We start from the raw sequence: 16,962 nt of genomic DNA on the forward strand, positions 1-16,962 counted from the left end.
GGATTGAGGCCGCCACTCCCTCTAGCTTGCATGCTGACAGATTGCGCTAGCCATTCAGCACACCATCATGATCGATATCTTCAGAGGACAGCTTCACTTATCACCTATCTCATCAAAACCGAAGCGGGTTCTTGATGTCGGCACTGGCCCTGGAACATGGGCATTGGTAAGTTTTTATCGTTGAACCAAGGTGATGATTTGCATCTGTTGCTGACATTTGCCATAGGAATTTGGCAAGTCTTTTTTTCACATTGATGTCCATTGCGATTGAAGCTAACAAACGTGGCGTTGGTTGACAGCCCAAAAACATCCTTACTGTTCCGTTCTAGGCGTTGACATCGAGCCGGTCCATCCGCCTTATACCAGATCCAACTGTAGCTTCTTGACAAAGGATATTACCCACGATTGGGACTTTACGGACGGCGGCAACTTTGATTTTATTCACGTTCGGCAACTTGGCGATATTCAGGAGAAAAGGACATTAATCCAAAGGTGTTTCGACAATCTGAAGCCTGGAGGATGGGTCGAATTTACGGAATGGATCGCGATTTTACAGTCGCCGAATCATTCATTGCGTGGCACCGCATTCCGCAAATGGAATGATCTGCTAGAGCAAGGAATGCGCCAGTGCGGTACAACGCTATACTACCCGGACAAGCTGAAGCCATTGCTACAGGAAACAGGCTTTGAGCATATCATCGAGACCAGAAACGGCGCGACGACAAATGCGTGCTACCCTGGGAAAAAGCTGCAGCGCATAGGTCATTTGATGACGCAGAACTGGCTGCTTATTCTTGAGCCGTTGTCGATGCCTGTTTTTACGCAGGCGTTGGGCTGGACTCCGGATGAAGTCAAGAGGTTTTTGGTTGATGTGCGGAAGGAAATTGGCAACACACAATACCATTCCTTCATGACGCTGTGAGTACCATCTGTCCCTTTGTCAAAACCTCTTATGCTTACAATTGCCATCTAGAATAACTATTTGTGCTCAAAAGCCGTTGAATAGTTCGGCTACATCGTCAATGTCGGCCTCAGTCTCGGAATCTTCTCTTCCCACGGGAAAGTAGGCCCTTTGCTTGGACTGGACGGCACACGTTGAACACAACCCGGAAAGTTGCTTTCTCGAAAAGGCCACTTGCGAAGCTAGACTTAAACGTGACCAATAATCGGAAGCACATGGGTTGATAGAATGGGGAGACCCGTCCCGCGTTCGGGTTGGCTTGCATGCAGTGACATCCACGGGACGTCTAGGTTACAATCTTCTTTTGACAGGGAATTCTTGATAATTGGGATGGTATCGAGAAAATATGGAGTCCCTGCATGAACGAAACCCTTTCCAAAGAGGGGGAGGTGACATCTTCTGCACCACCGTCTTGTCAATGACATGTCAGCTAGACCCAAGATGTTAATAAACCCCGGAAGATCTTACCTGCTGCTGCTCGGGCATTTTTGTGTAGATCATATCATCCACCCATTTTTACTGGGCCTCAAACATGTCGTTATAAGATGTTCCTCCTAAAATAGCAATGCGACTTGACACCACACACTGGATCGTGAGTAACGGTTTGAGACCAACACATCCCAGTTTGGAACGCGACTCCTCTAAACTGAGCCGAGCCTGAGACCGAGCCCTGGGGTCCCCTTGTCGCATCTCAGCTCCGTGATTGGCAATGACAGAACAGACCCAACAGCAAGGTAACCATCCTACCATCTTGGACGGAGCCGAGATGTGGATCCCGTTGACGTGGCAGTGCTGAAGTTTATGGCCCTCCATGTTCTAACGTTGCAAGGCAGATCAGTGCCAAAAGTAGCACTACGTAGTAGAACTAACGTCTTGATGGTATGATATCCGACGTTCTTTGGAAAACGGAAAAGAGCTGTCAATATATGTACGTCCCGAGTTTCCCACAAACCGGTTTGTGAGCGTGAATAAGCAGTGCTGAAATATAACACGCGCTTATTGGTCAGAGCAGTTCCACTCGAGGGGCTATGCGCTTTTTAAAAGACTGCGTTACGCGTTAGGCGATGCCCTCTTGTTGAAAAACAAGACTCCTTCGACAGCCGTTTTTCATGCTTCAAGGTGGCCTTGGACATAAAGCAACCAAGCCTAGGCATGGTGCTTCATAAGTATGTGGTAGATGGTGCATTGGGGTTGGCCAATTTGCACAATTATCTAACAAAGCAGCAACCTGATGATGGATGGCATAAAGCCATGACGGGTAAGTAGATGTCGGTTCCAGCAAAGCCGGTTGGAGTATATGCACGGGAGCCATGCCCGCTTACCCGATGGCTCTAACTGCCAACAATTGCCCAGAATTGGCAGTGCATCCATGACAATGGACCAACTACTGTACTGTAACCTTCATCCTTCGATACTGCAAGGTGGTACACCGCATGGTCCGGACTCGAATTTGAGCCGGTTCATGCATTAGTGGGGTAGACTAGGAGCGGGCAATTGAACGAACATGAACCGGGTCAATGTCCTGATATGGTAGGTAAGCTCATGGGCTGATTACCGGACGTCTTTTGGATCTCTCGGGCCGTATTTGTATGTGGTGCTTATGGGTGCCATGTTTGTGGTGTAACCCGCGATCCTTCCTCTCTCATGTAACTCTTTCCTCTGGGATGAATCTCTGAGAATACCTTTGTCACTCCACTTCTGTTCTACGCAATGGCTTCACAGGTTTCACAATGGCGGGAGCCAATTGCCATTGTGAGCATGGCTTGTCGTCTCCCAGGCGGCATCGACAAACCACTAGACCTGTGGGAGCATGTTCGAGCAGGACGTTCGTCGGCCACGGCGATACCAAAAGATCGGTTTAATGCCGAGAATTTCCTATCCATGGATCCCAATCAGAAGGGAGCTCAGGCGTTTCGAGGTGCCCACTTTGTCAAGAGGGACATCAAGCAGTTCGATCACAAGTTCTTTGGTATAAGCAAAGACACAGCGACAGCCATGGATCCACAGCAGAAGCAATTGCTCGAGGTTGTCTACGAATGCCTCGAGTCAGCTAACATCTCCATGGAGACGATCTCCAAGTCCAAGATTGGCTGCTATTGTGCCATGTTTGTGGCCGATTATCACGACATGCTGATGCAGGACCCTGAATATCTTCCAACATTTATCGCCATTGGAACAACACGGACTATGCTTGCAAACCGCATTAGTCATGCGCTTGATCTTGGTGGTCCCAGGTATGTTGTCTTTTCAAAAAGTTGATTACGGTGCTGACACACGTCATTCATGCAGTGTCACCATCGACACAGCCTGTTCCGGTGCGCTGGTTGCCCTGCATCTTGCCTGCCAAGCACTGCAAGCTGGGGAATGTGACGGCGCTGTGATTGGTGCATCCAACCTTTTTCTAAGCCCAGATTATGCATTGTCCTTGACACGTCTTGGCGCTATTGCTGCAGATGGCCAGTGTAAGACATTTGACGCTAGCGCCAATGGATATGGACGTGGCGAAGGGACCAACGCCGTCTATGTAAAAAGACTGAGCGATGCGATTAGAGATGGGGATAATATTCGAGCCGTCATTAGGGGCACCTCATCTAACAGGTACGTCTCCAAGCAAGGCTGACACGGTTCGGGTTCACTGACAAGTTCAGTTCTGGTGCTACTCCAGCAATTACGGAACCTTCGGGGCGAGCTCAGGCAGATACCATCCTGCAGGCTTATGCCCAAGCAGGAATTAATGACTTTAGCGAGACGGGATACTTTGAGTGTCATGGAACAGGTACGCCCGTGGGCGATTGCATAGAGTTGGGAGCCGTGGGTTCAGTTTTTTCTGCCAGTCACAAAACCCAAGACGCACTTTGGGTTGGTTCTGTAAGTTTCATCTTTATTCCTGTGAGAAAACCATGGACTAACAAGCAAACAGACAAAACCGAACGTGGGACACTCGGAGGCGGCCAGTGGTTTGAGCAGTCTCATCAAGGTTGTTTTGGCCTTGGAAAAGGGGGAAATCCCTCCCAATACCAACTACAAGACACCCAACCCCAAAAGTATAGTGTTTCCCAGTTTCGACAGGTATTTGGATTCAACTGACCATGATTTGTCTAGTCGACTTTGAAGGATGGAGAGTTCATGTTCCGACTAGCCCCCAGCCCTGGCCTTCCAAGTCGATACGCCGAGCAAGCGTCAACTCCCTTGGTATCGGTGGATCTACTGCGCATGCTGTCGTTGAGTTTTATGAGCCGCCCAAGTTGACCAACGGGTCTGCCAATGGTCACCATGAGGAGCCCAAACTGACGAACGGGTCCGTCAATGGTCATCACGAAGAGCCCAAACTGACCAACGGGTCTGTCAATGGCCATCATGAAGAAGGAGAAAAGCCGTCCTTCCTTGTATTCACATCTGGCGCCTCTCGCAGCTCTCGAGACACAAACACACAGAACCTCCTGGAGTTTCTTAAAGCTCACGATGAAAGCCACAGCTTCACGGAGCCCCTTATCACAGCGCTGAATGCTCGAAGCCAGATCCATGCCCGGCCATGGAAGTCGTACGCTGTTGCCCAGACAGTTGATGGTCTCATCCAGCAGTTGGAGAACAACGCCCTGAAATCGAATTCAACGCCATCCAGTGCTGATGCACCTCGAATTTTGTTTGCATTCACAGGTCAAGGAGCTATGTGGTCCCAGATGGGTAAACGTCTCCTCGAGGCATTCCCTGTGGCGCGCAACACCTTGCATAATCTTGAGCAGGTCGTTGGAGAACTTCAGTCATCTAATAAGTCGGCTTGGTCCCTGATAGGTACGTCCAGCCACGACAATTCCAAGTTGCTTCCTGGTGGTTACTAACTTCTTTATAGACAAGCTGACTGCCGAACTCTCACAAGAAGAGATTGATTCGCCGGCACTCGCCCATCCTCTTTCCATGGCGGTCCAAATCGCACTGGCAGATGTTCTTTCCAGCTGGGGCGTCCTTCCAGATGCCGTTGTTGGCCATTCAGGTGGAGAAACAGCCGCTGCGTACGCTTGTGGTGCTCTTACCGCCAAGGAAGCCATCACGGTCGCTTACTATCGAGGAATCGCCTGCGAGAACGCCCCACCAGGTGCCATGCTGGCCTGTAGAAGTGCACCAAAGGCGAAAGAGCTGCAAGATGCATTGGAGCGACACGATGTGCAGATTGCGTGCTTCAACGGTCCTCAGAATCTGACTCTCGCAGGCTCTGCTGAGGGAGTTAAGAATGTGGCCGCCGAGCTTAGCAGTCATGGCATTATGGCCAGAGCCGTCGCTGTAACTCGAGCCTACCACACTCGTGCCATGAAGAGTGTGGTGGATGAGTACATCGGTAACCTTAAGGGTGTTCTGCATCCCAAGGCTGGACGGGTTCCAATGTACTCATCTGTTACAGGTCTCGAGCTGAAGGGGACCGAGGTTGATGCCGACTACTGGGGGGCAAACCTCGTATCCCCAGTTCTTTACACTGATGCAGTGATTCTGGCCACGACTCAGGCAGACCGCAAGTTGGATCTGTGTGTCGAGCTTGGGCCTCATTCATTGCTTTCTCGTCCTACATCTGAGATTATGAAGTCTCTCCCTGATTCACCCCAGCTCCCCTATTTCTCCACCATGCTTCGAAATTCAGACTCGAGCCAGCAGTTGTTGAGCCTTGCCGGAGACTTGGTCCTCAATGGAAAGCAGTTGGATCTGGAGCAAGTCAACAGCGCCAGGTCAGGCAAGTCCGGACGTCTTCCCAATGACCTTCAAGACAACATTCCCCCTTATGCTTGGGACTACTCATCGACACCGTGGACCGAGCCACGAAACAGCCTGGAATGGCGGTTCCGTAAATCACCACGGCATGAGATTCTGGGATCCCGTTGTCGAGGAGTGAACCCATCAGCTCCCACATGGAGGAACAAGGTCTCGATAGAAGATGCACCTTGGCTCGTTGATCATCAGGTACGAGAAAAAGAACATTGACTCTAGACAAGGCTGACTCCAGATAGGTCAATGGCATTGTGACGTTTTCCTTCACCACCGGCATAGCAATGGTGGTGGAGGCCATGATGCAGGTGCAAGAAGAGACCAAAGAGATTGATTGGGCGACTCGTTCATTCGAATTTGAAGATTTTGTCTTTTCAAATTCTATCATTCTTCCTGACGAATCACCGATCGATCTCTTTCTCACACTGATCCTGGAAAACGACAATGCCAGATCCGACGAGACGTGGTATGACTTTACCATTTCCTCACTCAGAGGCGATGTTGATATCCGCCATTGTCATGGCAAAGCTGCAGTCCTGGAAAGTGAGTGATGAATGACAAAACGAGGTGATCCAAGCTGACGATTTCTAGCAGGCAACGATAATGGTGCTCTTTTGCGCAGAACCTCTTGGCATCATATGCCCCTCAAGGTACCATTGAAGAGCTATTACAAGACTCTGGAAAGAGTTGGCTATGGCTATGGTCCCAAGTTCCAACTTCTCAATGAAGTTCGGGTTCGCCCAAGCCTCTCGGCTTGTTCTGCCAAGATCGACATGACGTCGGTTGCTCAATCCCCTGTTCCTGGCCAGCGGTATCTCTTGCATCCAGCAATGATGGATGCGGCTCTGCAAACACCCGCATTGGCTAATCGCTCTGGCTACTTCCAAGAGATCGACACACTTCTGCTGCCATCTAAGATGAAGAGAATCTCGATCCGCATGCCCGCTGAGAACACGGACATCGCGTCTTGCACTACCAACACATCGCCCGTGGGTTTTGGCCGGATAGAAGGAACCGTTGAGTGTTACGATGCGTCGTCGAGACCTTTCTTTGTCGTCGAAGGTCTGCAGATGGACAGAGCCACGGGTGATGACCAGACTACTCTCCCCTGGCTGAGACTCATCTGGAGACCTGACATCGGCGACATCTCGAATGTTGAGAATTCCATCCAGATCAAGAGTCTTCCAGCAGAAAAGAAGCTTGTCAACCTCGAGAACTTGGTCAAGGAGCTCATACCACTCATCGTCGAGAATGGTATCGAGAAAGGCCAAGACTTGGCCCCTCACTTGCAAAACTACCATTCGTGGATGCTTGACCAGGCCGAGTTGCTCAAAGAAAGGCTCGTAGCGCGTCACCAGCAGAATGGATTTGCGACAGTACAAGATGCTATCGCAAATGTCGTCTCAAACTCGGGGATCCCTCAGACTGTCGATGCATCTATCGTATCCCAACTGGCTATCAACATGGCAAGGATCTTCCGAGGAGAAGTGGAAGCACTAGCAGTTTGGCTAGAGAACGATTTGTTGTACAGGTTCTACGAAGAGAGCATCTTCACAACGAGCATGAACCAGAAACTCCTCTCTACTGCCGAGCTCCTGGCACACAAGAATCCCAACATGAGAATCTTGGAGATTGGAGCTGGAACTGGTGGTGCGACGACTGAGTTGCTGCGCGGTTTCTCCAGGGCTGGAGGGCCGAACGCTTACCAGTCCTTTACTTTTACAGACATCTCGGCTGGTTTCTTCGACAAGGCGAAGAAGAAGTTTGCCGAATGGGACCGGATCGAGTTCAAGACTCTTGATATCGAAAAGGATCTTTCTCAGCAAGGCTTTACTGAGGACTTGGAGAAGTACGACCTTGTGGTTGCAGCGAATGTAGGTCCCAGACATACGTCATGGCAGGTTCTACTGATTGCTGACCATTCAATGTTAGGTTCTGCACGCAACTTCCGACTTGCCGTTTGCAATGAAGAATATTCGATCTTTGTTGCGTGACGATGGATACCTCTTGGTGGGTGAGCTGTCAGAGGGTAAGTAACATGCTTCGTTTGTAATTTGCAAGATGAGCTAACATTTGAACTTGCAGACCTTACTTCGGCCAATTTCCTTTGGGTATGTTACACCACATCATCATTCGGATTTAATAATTAATTCTTTTGTAGGGACCCTTGACTGGCTGGTGGCTACGCCCTCGGTCACCTGGCCGGTCTGGACCTGGCCTTACCATGGACGAATGGCGTGCAGAGCTCGCTGAGGATTTCGACAGCGTTTCCGAGATCGAAGCCAGACGCGACAAGAGCGATGTTGATCAGATCTCTAGCACCATCGTCATGATGGCCAGAGCAAAGCCGGCTGACTATACTCCACCCGAGCCACTTTCTGGGGAGAAGGTGCACGTCGTTGGAGTTGGTAGCGATTCATCTACACGGGACGGCATTGAACGATATCTCGGCAAACGTGGTGTTACTGCAACATCCAGTCATCTTGAAGAGCTTGCTTCCCAAGAATGGTCTGGAGACTGGCTCATCCTCGTCGACGAGGCTGAAGGAAGCCTTCTTGCTTCTCTTCGACCAGAGCAGTTGGAGGCATTGAAGTCATTGCTGACCAAACCCATCAAGTGCATATGGGTTACCCAAAAGGTATATCTGGATCCGAAGAATACGACAGGAGGGCTTGTGACAGGTTTTGCACGAACCCTCCGAGGGGAAAACAGTCAAATTGAGCTGTACACCCTGGACTTGACCAGCGAAGGCGATGCTATACCCAACACCATCTATCACGTCTTGGAACGGATCCATTACTCACATGACGATCCAATCTCCAAACTGGACTACGAAGTGGCAGAGAAGGACGGGCAGCTCTGGACTTGTAGGCTTGTGCAGGATGATCGTCTGGAAAACGCTTTTGGTCCTGCTCGAAAGATGGAGGCACCTGCGACGCAGGTGGTGAAGGCTCCGCATCACTTGGTTGTGGGAGAACCAGGAATCTTGGAGAGTCTGACCATGGCTCAAGACGACGAATACTCAGCCTTGCCGGATGGGCATGTTCTTGTCGAGGTCAGAGCCGTCGGACTTGACGAACGGGTAAGTACAACTGATTTTCCTCCATCGATGTCGTCTCTAACCTTGAATCAGGATGGATGGATCGCCCAGGGATCTCTTCCGGCGACAGAGTTCGGCCGCGAGTGTTCTGGCATCGTCAAGAGCTGCGCTGCTGATGTCACAGCATTCAGCCCAGGAGATCGAGTTGCCGTCATTGGTCAAGGGACTTTTACAACACACTACCTGGCACCTTCACACTGCTGTAGAAAGATACCTGACTGGCTTTCATTCGAGGTAAGAAGAGCTCTAGAATTAGCGAGAGCGTACGGCTAACTGGGGTCTAGGATGCGGCGGCGATCCCTACAAACTTTGTCACTGCGTTGTACGCCCTGACTACGGCTGTGAGAGTCTCGACAGGCCAGGTATGTGTACCACATTGGCCCAGAGTTGACGGGGTATTAACATAGTATTAGAAAATCCTCGTCCTCAACGCAACGTCGAGTCAAGGCATCGCTCTGATCAAGACGGCAACGGCGCTGAAGCTAGATGTCTCCGCCGCCGTCAGTGACAAAGACGACAAGTCTCTTCTCACCAAACACGGAATATGCTCCTCCAAGATCTTCGTTGTCCCAACAAGCACCAGCCGTTCCCGTGCCACTGACGGTCAGGCGTTCAAGCTTGTGTTGAACACTCGGTCCGGCCAATATGCAGAGTATTCTCATGTGGTGGCGAACCGTGGAACATACATCGAGATCGGTTTGGGTGAAACTCTTGACGATGAATTCTACCCTCGGCCTAACAAGAATGTCATGTTTGCTTCCATTGATCTGACGGATGCGTATCATGAGAGCAGTCATGACCTAGGAAAGTAAGTTGTCGACTCTTTTCGTGTTTATTCTCCGATAGCTGACGTTTGGATCACATTAGATTACTGGATCAAGTGATTGACATGGTTGAGAGGCGAGAAATCAACCTTGACCTGTCGGTTTCGGTGGCCGGGCTTCACTCCCTACAGTCCGCTTTTTCGACACTGTCAGAAGGTGGTCAGGGTAAACAGGTCATATCACTTGCGAATGTCGATGATGAGCAATTGATCAAGGTATGTGCTCTCAATACTTTTCGCTCAGGGTTGTATTTAACCATCATCTAGACACGACCCAAGACTTCTTCTTTCAGTCCACACAAGACATACATCATCACAGGCGGTCTTGGTGGCTTGGGGCGTGCAATTGCCGTGTGGATGGCTAGCTATGGCGCTCGGAACCTCGTTCTGGCCACCAGTTCGGTTTCGAGGGCTATGCAGTCTGATGATCTTTTGCAACAATTGTCATCATATGGATGCAATGCTAGAGTTGAGGTTTGCGATGTGGGTGACTCTGCAGCTGTCGAACGCCTCGTTGCTTCCATCGAGACTCCTGTCGGTGGAGTAATTCACTCAGCCTTGAAGCTTAGCGTGAGTCTACTATGATTCTCATGTGTATACCCATCTAACCATTTCATCTAGGACCGATTTTTCGAGGACATCACTTTGGAAGACTTTGATGCGGTGTTTGGTCCAAAGGTCAATGGCACGCTGAACCTCCATACGTGCCTTCTCAACCACGACCTCGACTTCTTTGTCATGCTCAGTTCGGGCTGCGGAGTCTTGGGTAATGAGGGTCAGTCGAATTACTCGGCAAGCAGCACTTTCCTCGACACCTTTGCCAGATACCGTCAAAGCCTCGGACTCCCAGCCTCGTCTGTCGACCTCGGATTTGTGGAGGATGTCGGAAACATCAGCGAGCGTCCCGAGATCCAGGCTTCTTTGCTATCCCGTGGACTCAGGCCCATCACAGTGAGGGATGTTCTACGCGTTGTTGAGGGAGCTATTGCAACGGGTTCGCCCAAGAATGCAAACTTGACCAGAGACGCTTCCTACGATGACTTTTCAAAGAGTCAAATCGTCCTCAGCTTTGGCATGATTGACAAAGCTACGGCAGAATGGCAGTCTTGGGCCAAGGACGCAAAGTTTGGTTTGTTGCGATCTAGGGCTGCTGACAATGCGGCGATTGATTCCGAGTCTGATGGCGGAGAGAGCGCAGTTCAGACAGCCGTCAAAGCCTTCCGAAACACTCTGGGGCGGGTTGCTGATGTGCCTGAGGGCAAAGAGGCGGCTTTGCAGCCCGTCGTTTGTACTGCTCTCGTTGCCAAGCTGGCACAGGTGCTGTCAATGAAGGTTGGTGAGATCCAGCCTACGAGATCAGCAGTCCAGTATGGCATGGATTCGTTGATTGCCATCGAGGTTAGGTCTTGGGCGAGATACGCCTTCCAGATTGATTTGCCCATCAATGATTTGACGAACCCATACAGTATCCAGGATCTGGCAGCTAGGGTTTCTCGAATGATTGTGTGAGGAGGGATTGCCATCTCTCCAGGGGGTTGAAATTTACTACAGATCATGAGTTCTTTTTCATAGTTTACATTTCCCACTTCCAAGTATAGCTTTGTTGGAATATTTGAGAGACACATCAACTGTATACATTCTTTGCTTTCTGGAAATCACCATCCCCTCTGATCCATCACTTATGCGCATAAGCAAAAGGCTTTGTTCTCTGGGGGTATATCTCTCGCAGGACTGGACATTCTACTTCCTGATTTTCAGTCCTCTTCAAACACGATGTGACCACCATCCTCGTCGTTGACATAAACCGGTGCCTCTCCCAGAACCACAACCTCCATATGGCCCTGCGGAATATCCTTTTCCAACCGATCGATATCATCCTCTAGATTCCCCTCACCCTTTGTCGCAGACGCAATATGAAATCCCTGATGAACAAGACAAAGGCGGAAGCCGTTCTGTGGACCAAACCTGCCGGTCTGGTAGACAAAGAAGAGCATTGATCGTTCAAGCTTGTTTGTCTTTTTGTTGCGGTCGCTGTGGTAAAATATGTGATGTCGTACGGCGTCTGGGTGGTTGGAGATTTCGTCTAAGGGGCTGCCGAGGGCTAGTTGGTGGAGGATTGAAGGGGGGAGGGGAGTTTGCGGTGTGACAACGTTGAAACTCATGGTGGAAGTTGGAACTTGAGGACCCAAAATGTGGTCCTGAGAAACACATGTACAAGGAATGTGGTTTTTATAGAATGATGGATTCAAGACTGGGATTGCGCTGAGGCTGTACTCAACGGCATGACTCACGCGGGGTGTGATGCTCTTGTCAGCCTCGAGGCTTGGTATTGTCGTGTAAAATATGGCACCACATAGCGAGGTTCGGTAAACTATTAGCAGTTTATCTGATATCGGAATAGGCTTAATATCATCAGAGCCATCTGCCATTTATTTACAGCGTCTGTCCTGGTCTGAGAATCAAGTAAACAGTCAGGAGGAACTACACGAGCCTTCGACCTCCATTTATCAACCATCTCCTGCTTCAATGCCACTGCAACGTAAAAGAAACCTTCATTTACCTTGCATCTTTTTCTCCGAGATTAAAATATTCAATGTTCACTCCTATTGGTATCGATCCTGCGTCTTCACTGTTAAATGGAAGATGCCATCGCCGTCACGTACCTCACTCACACAATGAAAACCTCCAAGCCTTGGGTGATTTCAAGCACAATCCGCTAAATGACGACTCGGACTTTCTTGTAGTGACAGTAGAGACTGAGAAAGTATGCATAGAGAAAGTAGGCTGTCAAAGCCATCGCTGTATTGATCCATGTCTATAGGGCATGATTCTAGCCCGTGACCTCTATCGAATTCCACGCTCATTACATGTACAAAATCCAAACTCATAATCCCATCGCATTACCATGCGTCCTTTTGTACTCCCTTATGCGCCGTTCTTTTCATCGCTGGACCACTTCCATGCGTCCTCGATGGCCTTCCAGTACTGTTCCGGGTGCTTTCGCATGTGTCCAACGTGACCGCTGCCGTCGAAAAGCTCGGTTCGGACCACGTAGCCTCGCTCCTTGGACTCTGCGACGTAGGCTTCAATGTCCTCGTAGGAAATCAGGTCGTCCTCCTTGCTGTACAGGTACAGTCTCTTGGCCTCCTTTGTCTCAAACGACTCATCGTCGACGACCCTCAGCGCAAAGGCACCTGCGGGTTCAGTGCCTGTGATCCACTGATACGTGGCGTTGACGAGCAGGACGCCCGCCCAGAGGGCTTGGGTGACGGCGAATGGCCAGGGGAACCAGTTTGCAGTGCCCAGACTCATGGCGCGGGACCAGTTTCCGAGGGTCCGACGAGAGAGCCACGGGCTTCCGGGGGTCGAGTCGAGAACGAGGAGCTGGTGAGGGAATGCGGAAGAGTTCTTGTCCTGGAAGGCCTTGAGGGTGGTGCCGTAGCTGATGGCGCCCGTATTGGACATGGCGTGAATCAAAACCGACGACTTTCGATCTCCCAGGAGCTTTTCAAGGTTCTCGAGGACGGGAACCATGGCCTCTGTCCGCTGGTCGAGACTGGTAAACATAGCCTTTGAGATGGGACTCAGAATGATGATCTGCTTCGAATAGGGGAACAGCACGCGGTAGCCCTCAGCGTACTTGGAGACGTGCTTGGGAAGTCCATCGCCCCAGCCGTAGATGACGACAGCTTCGGGATGATCGGCGGGAGGCTGCTCAGGAAGAGCTTCTCGGACGAGGACCTGGTCGCTCACGGCGGTGAAGCCGGGCAGCATGGGGAGCTTTGGAGACATGGCTGGTGATGTGTAAGAAAAGATGAATGAGGAAGAGGCTGAACAAAAGGGAATGCCGCTTGTTTATAAAAAACGAATCCTCCTGTAAGGCTGAGTCGCTAGCGTTTTTGATAGACCGTTGGGGATTGCTCGAAAAAGTCCGACGGAGTATTTGACTGATCGGTCGCTCTCCGACCGGGATGACTTCTGCTTTCGGAGGCTTCGGCCGCCCCGGGGATGACGATGGCTGCTAAGCTGCTTCCCACCAAAAAACGTGGCACCCAACGATTTTTAGGGGGAATCCGAGGAGACGAATTAAAGAGTCCGCCAAGCGTGAGAATGGAGCCTTTCTGACCATGTGCCGAGGCAAATGGGTCCTTTTGTTTGGGTGAGACGAATCGTAACGCGGCCTGTTCTTTGCCTCAGCTGAGCGATTGCATGAATTCATAGTCTGTGTTGATCAATGCCGGCTTATCAATCGAGGCTATTGATCAGTGGCGTACAATCGTTTGTTGGCAGAGTCCATGTCTTTGAGTAACCGCCAGCTGGTCGACAATGGATCAATGGATATTTTCGAGCGGCCGCTAGCGCACAGAGTCCCCAATGCGATAATCCTTCAAAATCCTGTTCAGCAAATTCTTGAACAGAGGCCGGCAACCACTTGAACTCTTTGTGGCTTGCTATTGGTCGAAAGAGTTGAGTAGACAATGCGATAAGGCTGCTTTGCGACGAACAAAGCAGCTTGTGCAGTGGGAGTCCCTTGTTGATCATGATCGCTGCATGTTCGTATTGTGTCGTGAACGTACGTCAAACATCCGCTCGCCCAGTAGCATTGTCAGTTGTCGATGTTGCCGTGTTCCGTGACAGACTATGTCAAAGATGGGCGTCTGGTAGATGGTCTTTGCTGTTCCGTGATGCTTTGTGTGATTAGACTTGGGTGCTCAAACGGGCCCAGGGAGTGCTGATAAGTATGAATGATGCCCACGTCTTGGGAAATCAGCTGGACCATGAGACTTATTCCGTGAGTTCATGATGAGATCTGGGCGCGCCCAGTACATTAAATCATGTCAAGATCAACACCACTTCCCAGGGGAACCTCTTCAGGCAACTTGGAACGTCTCCTCACTCCATCCATAGGCTCGTTTCAACCTGAGTGCCAGGATCAAAAGTCTAACGCCCTCGACCTGTCCATTGTGTGGACGATGTATGGTCAATGGCCTACGAATCGCCATCGATTCGGGCGGCCGGAACGTGTAGACAGAGCTATACTTTCCAACGACAGAGAAACCTACATCTGCCATTGCTGCCTCGAATGACGCCCAGCTGACTGAGCCCCGGGCTTGTGACTTTCGGAAAATCTTCATGAAGACATCTATAGTCGACTCGCTCCCACTCAGGGTCTGCGACATCTGCGCAGGCCCCTGAGCTTCTTCCGCGGGCGGGTTCATAGCTACATTAAAAGTAGAAGGTTGGGTCGGTCGTGTCTTTTCCTTTCTCCTTTGGCTTGTCACTCGCTCCTCCTGGGGCTCTTGCGTGGCTGGCACCGGGATCTGCTCACCCTTGCTGTCCTGCTTTGTTCGTGCTTTAGCTTGCTCGCATTGATTCTCAAGATCAGCGATACACTCCTCGATTAGAGCTTGGTAGAGGCATCCTAGCGTTGTGCCAGCCTTGTCGTCAATGTACTCCTCCATCGTGGCGAGGGCTTCATCAGCCATTCCAGGCTCGACAAGGTTGTCGATGGGGGCAGCATAGTCGCGCAAGTCGATCTCCATCTTGATCGGTGCGAGCTCAGCCTCGAGCTCCTGGCTCTTCGTGACAAATGTCCGGCCGTTCTTGCGAGTAGCGGTGGGGAGGGAGGTCGATGAGGTAAGGTCCTGGACAAATCCAGTGACGAGAGCCAAATCATCCAGAGACTCGGCTTCTCGTTCAACCAGTCGCTCGCGCTCCGAAGGATGAGAAGCGTAAAGTTCGCCTAGTTTCTTCAGCCACTCTGCGGCCTTTGCAGCGGTGGTTTCAGATTGGCACAGTCGCAGGAGGTAGTGACATTGAGGGTCGCTCCTGGTTAACTCTTCTGCATTGACCTTCATGTGGAGGCGTGCGTTACCGGCCTTGTCGAACAGGTTGGCCATGCGCCTGAAGCGCTTTGAGCCGCTCCCCGTCGCGAAGTGCCGCTTGAATCGAGATTGCGTTCGGGAGTATGTTTGATCAAGCACGTTTGAGACTTCTTGGAGGATGATGCCTTTACATATCTTGTCGACACCAAGGTCAAGCAACTCCAAGCACCGGGTAATGTACGCCCAGGTAGCCCCAGCCTGAATCCCATCATGGATTACGTCAAAGAAAACGGCGCTGATGAACTTGTCAGTGTGCGCCGGCAACACACGTCCCTTCTCATCGGGGACAAGGTCCGGGCGACTAAAGAATGCAGCGTTGACGGCATGGGCAAGCATGATAGACTCGGTGCGGAGGAGGTCGACACGTTCCTCCAGAGCCGACATTTGGTCGCGAGCGCTGGCCACGAGGTCTCTGAGCTCAATCCTGCCTGTGGTGTCTCGAACAGATAGGCTAGAAAAGGCACCTGTTAGTCCATCTCCCTCGTCGTTCTTGACCGGCTGCTGCTGATCCTTTGCTTCCGAGCCGATCTTCAGGACATCTTCGATCATGATATTGAGGCATTGGAGTATGACCATCTGCCTTTCAAGGACCAATTGACCAAAGGATTGAGGCACGCAGACATTGGCCCGTACTGCGGGCGCAAATACAGCCAATGACTTCTCCTTCTCGTGCGAAAGCTTGACAGATACTCCGTACTTTTCGTCAATGAAGAAGGTGTAGCAGTCTTCGAAGGAGTCGGCGTGGCGCAGGTATGTTCTATCCATCACGTTTACCATGTGGTGGTAGTCACCAAGTCCACCGTTGAACCCGCAGTACTGCTGGACCAGGGTGGTCGTCGCTCTGTGTTTGAGAAGTTCGAGGAAGAAGTCGGAACCGGGCTCTGAGATGTCGCGAAGATTCCATTCTGGTATGAATTTGTAAACAGCGCCTAGGCTGACATCCGATGGGTGCTTCAGCACTTCGCCGTCTGCTGCTCCAGCTTGCATACAATGTTCCCTTTGGCTTTTCGAAAGCGACCTCCAAATCTCGCCCACTCTCGCACCGTGGACCTTGTACTTTCGCACAAGGTCTTGGTGGAGGTCTCCAAGTGTCTCCGGGTGTGAAAGCGTCATGTTGATCTCGGGCAGGGGTTCGGTTAGCGCAAGACCAGAGCGCGGCGACTTGACTTTGGTTGCCAATAACGGCGATTGATTCCTTGAGATGAAAGGGAGATTCTGAATGAAGATAATTTCTCGTCAGGGAGAACGCTTGGAATCTAAACACGTCACGTGCCTGGTTGTTGAGGTAGGTATATGTTAGTGTGGAGGACGCGACTTCCATCTCCGCAGTGACAGGCCTTAGTCAGCCATGGCGGCTTTCCAGGAGGTCGAGTCTCAAGTGTGAAGAGTTACGGATGGCTGAATTGAGTATGCCGCAGGGAAAAGGCATAAAAACCGAATC

The 16,962-nt window shown here is 50.9% G+C and overlaps 5 protein-coding genes across 5 annotated transcripts; 2 read left to right on the top strand and 3 right to left on the bottom strand.

The window, feature by feature from the left end:
* Nucleotides 1-156: 156 nt before the first annotated feature.
* Nucleotides 157-922, top strand: MRS44_001939 (uncharacterized protein; the record flags this gene model as incomplete). Its single annotated transcript, XM_065623881.1, has 2 exons — nt 157-166; nt 330-922. 2 exons carry the CDS (start codon nt 157-159, stop codon nt 920-922), a joined length of 603 nt encoding a protein of 200 aa, XP_065480295.1.
* A 1,749-nt stretch (nt 923-2,671) lies between these two features.
* Nucleotides 2,672-11,145, top strand: MRS44_001940 (uncharacterized protein; the record flags this gene model as incomplete). The annotated part of the gene is made up of 17 exons (XM_065623883.1): nt 2,672-3,195; nt 3,251-3,559; nt 3,610-3,829; nt 3,882-4,005; nt 4,064-4,753; nt 4,812-5,908; nt 5,956-6,256; nt 6,308-7,587; nt 7,646-7,742; nt 7,799-7,824; nt 7,875-8,795; nt 8,847-9,047; nt 9,098-9,175; nt 9,227-9,621; nt 9,681-9,852; nt 9,904-10,206; nt 10,258-11,145. The coding sequence occupies 17 exons, from the start codon at nt 2,672-2,674 to the stop codon at nt 11,143-11,145; spliced, it is 7,626 nt and encodes a 2,541-aa protein (XP_065480296.1).
* Nucleotides 11,146-11,390: 245 nt separating this feature from the next.
* MRS44_001941 (uncharacterized protein) lies at nt 11,391-11,798 on the bottom strand (the record flags this gene model as incomplete). The annotated part of the gene is made up of 1 exon (XM_046284397.2): nt 11,391-11,798. One exon carries the CDS (start codon nt 11,796-11,798, stop codon nt 11,391-11,393), a length of 408 nt encoding a protein of 135 aa, XP_046124811.1.
* Nucleotides 11,799-12,561: 763 nt separating this feature from the next.
* Nucleotides 12,562-13,428, bottom strand: MRS44_001942 (uncharacterized protein; the record flags this gene model as incomplete). Its single annotated transcript, XM_046277853.2, has 1 exon — nt 12,562-13,428. One exon carries the CDS (start codon nt 13,426-13,428, stop codon nt 12,562-12,564), a length of 867 nt encoding a protein of 288 aa, XP_046124812.1.
* Nucleotides 13,429-14,507: 1,079 nt separating this feature from the next.
* MRS44_001943 (uncharacterized protein) lies at nt 14,508-16,634 on the bottom strand (the record flags this gene model as incomplete). The annotated part of the gene is made up of 1 exon (XM_046282880.2): nt 14,508-16,634. The coding sequence occupies one exon, from the start codon at nt 16,632-16,634 to the stop codon at nt 14,508-14,510; it is 2,127 nt and encodes a 708-aa protein (XP_046124813.2).
* Between the last annotated feature and the right edge of the window lie 328 nt (nt 16,635-16,962).

The sequence above is a fragment of the Fusarium solani genome (genome assembly GCF_023522795.1).
Source record: "Fusarium solani strain SB1 chromosome Unknown bctg00000000, whole genome shotgun sequence".
In the NCBI taxonomy this organism is placed as follows: Eukaryota; Fungi; Ascomycota; class Sordariomycetes; order Hypocreales; family Nectriaceae; genus Fusarium; species Fusarium solani.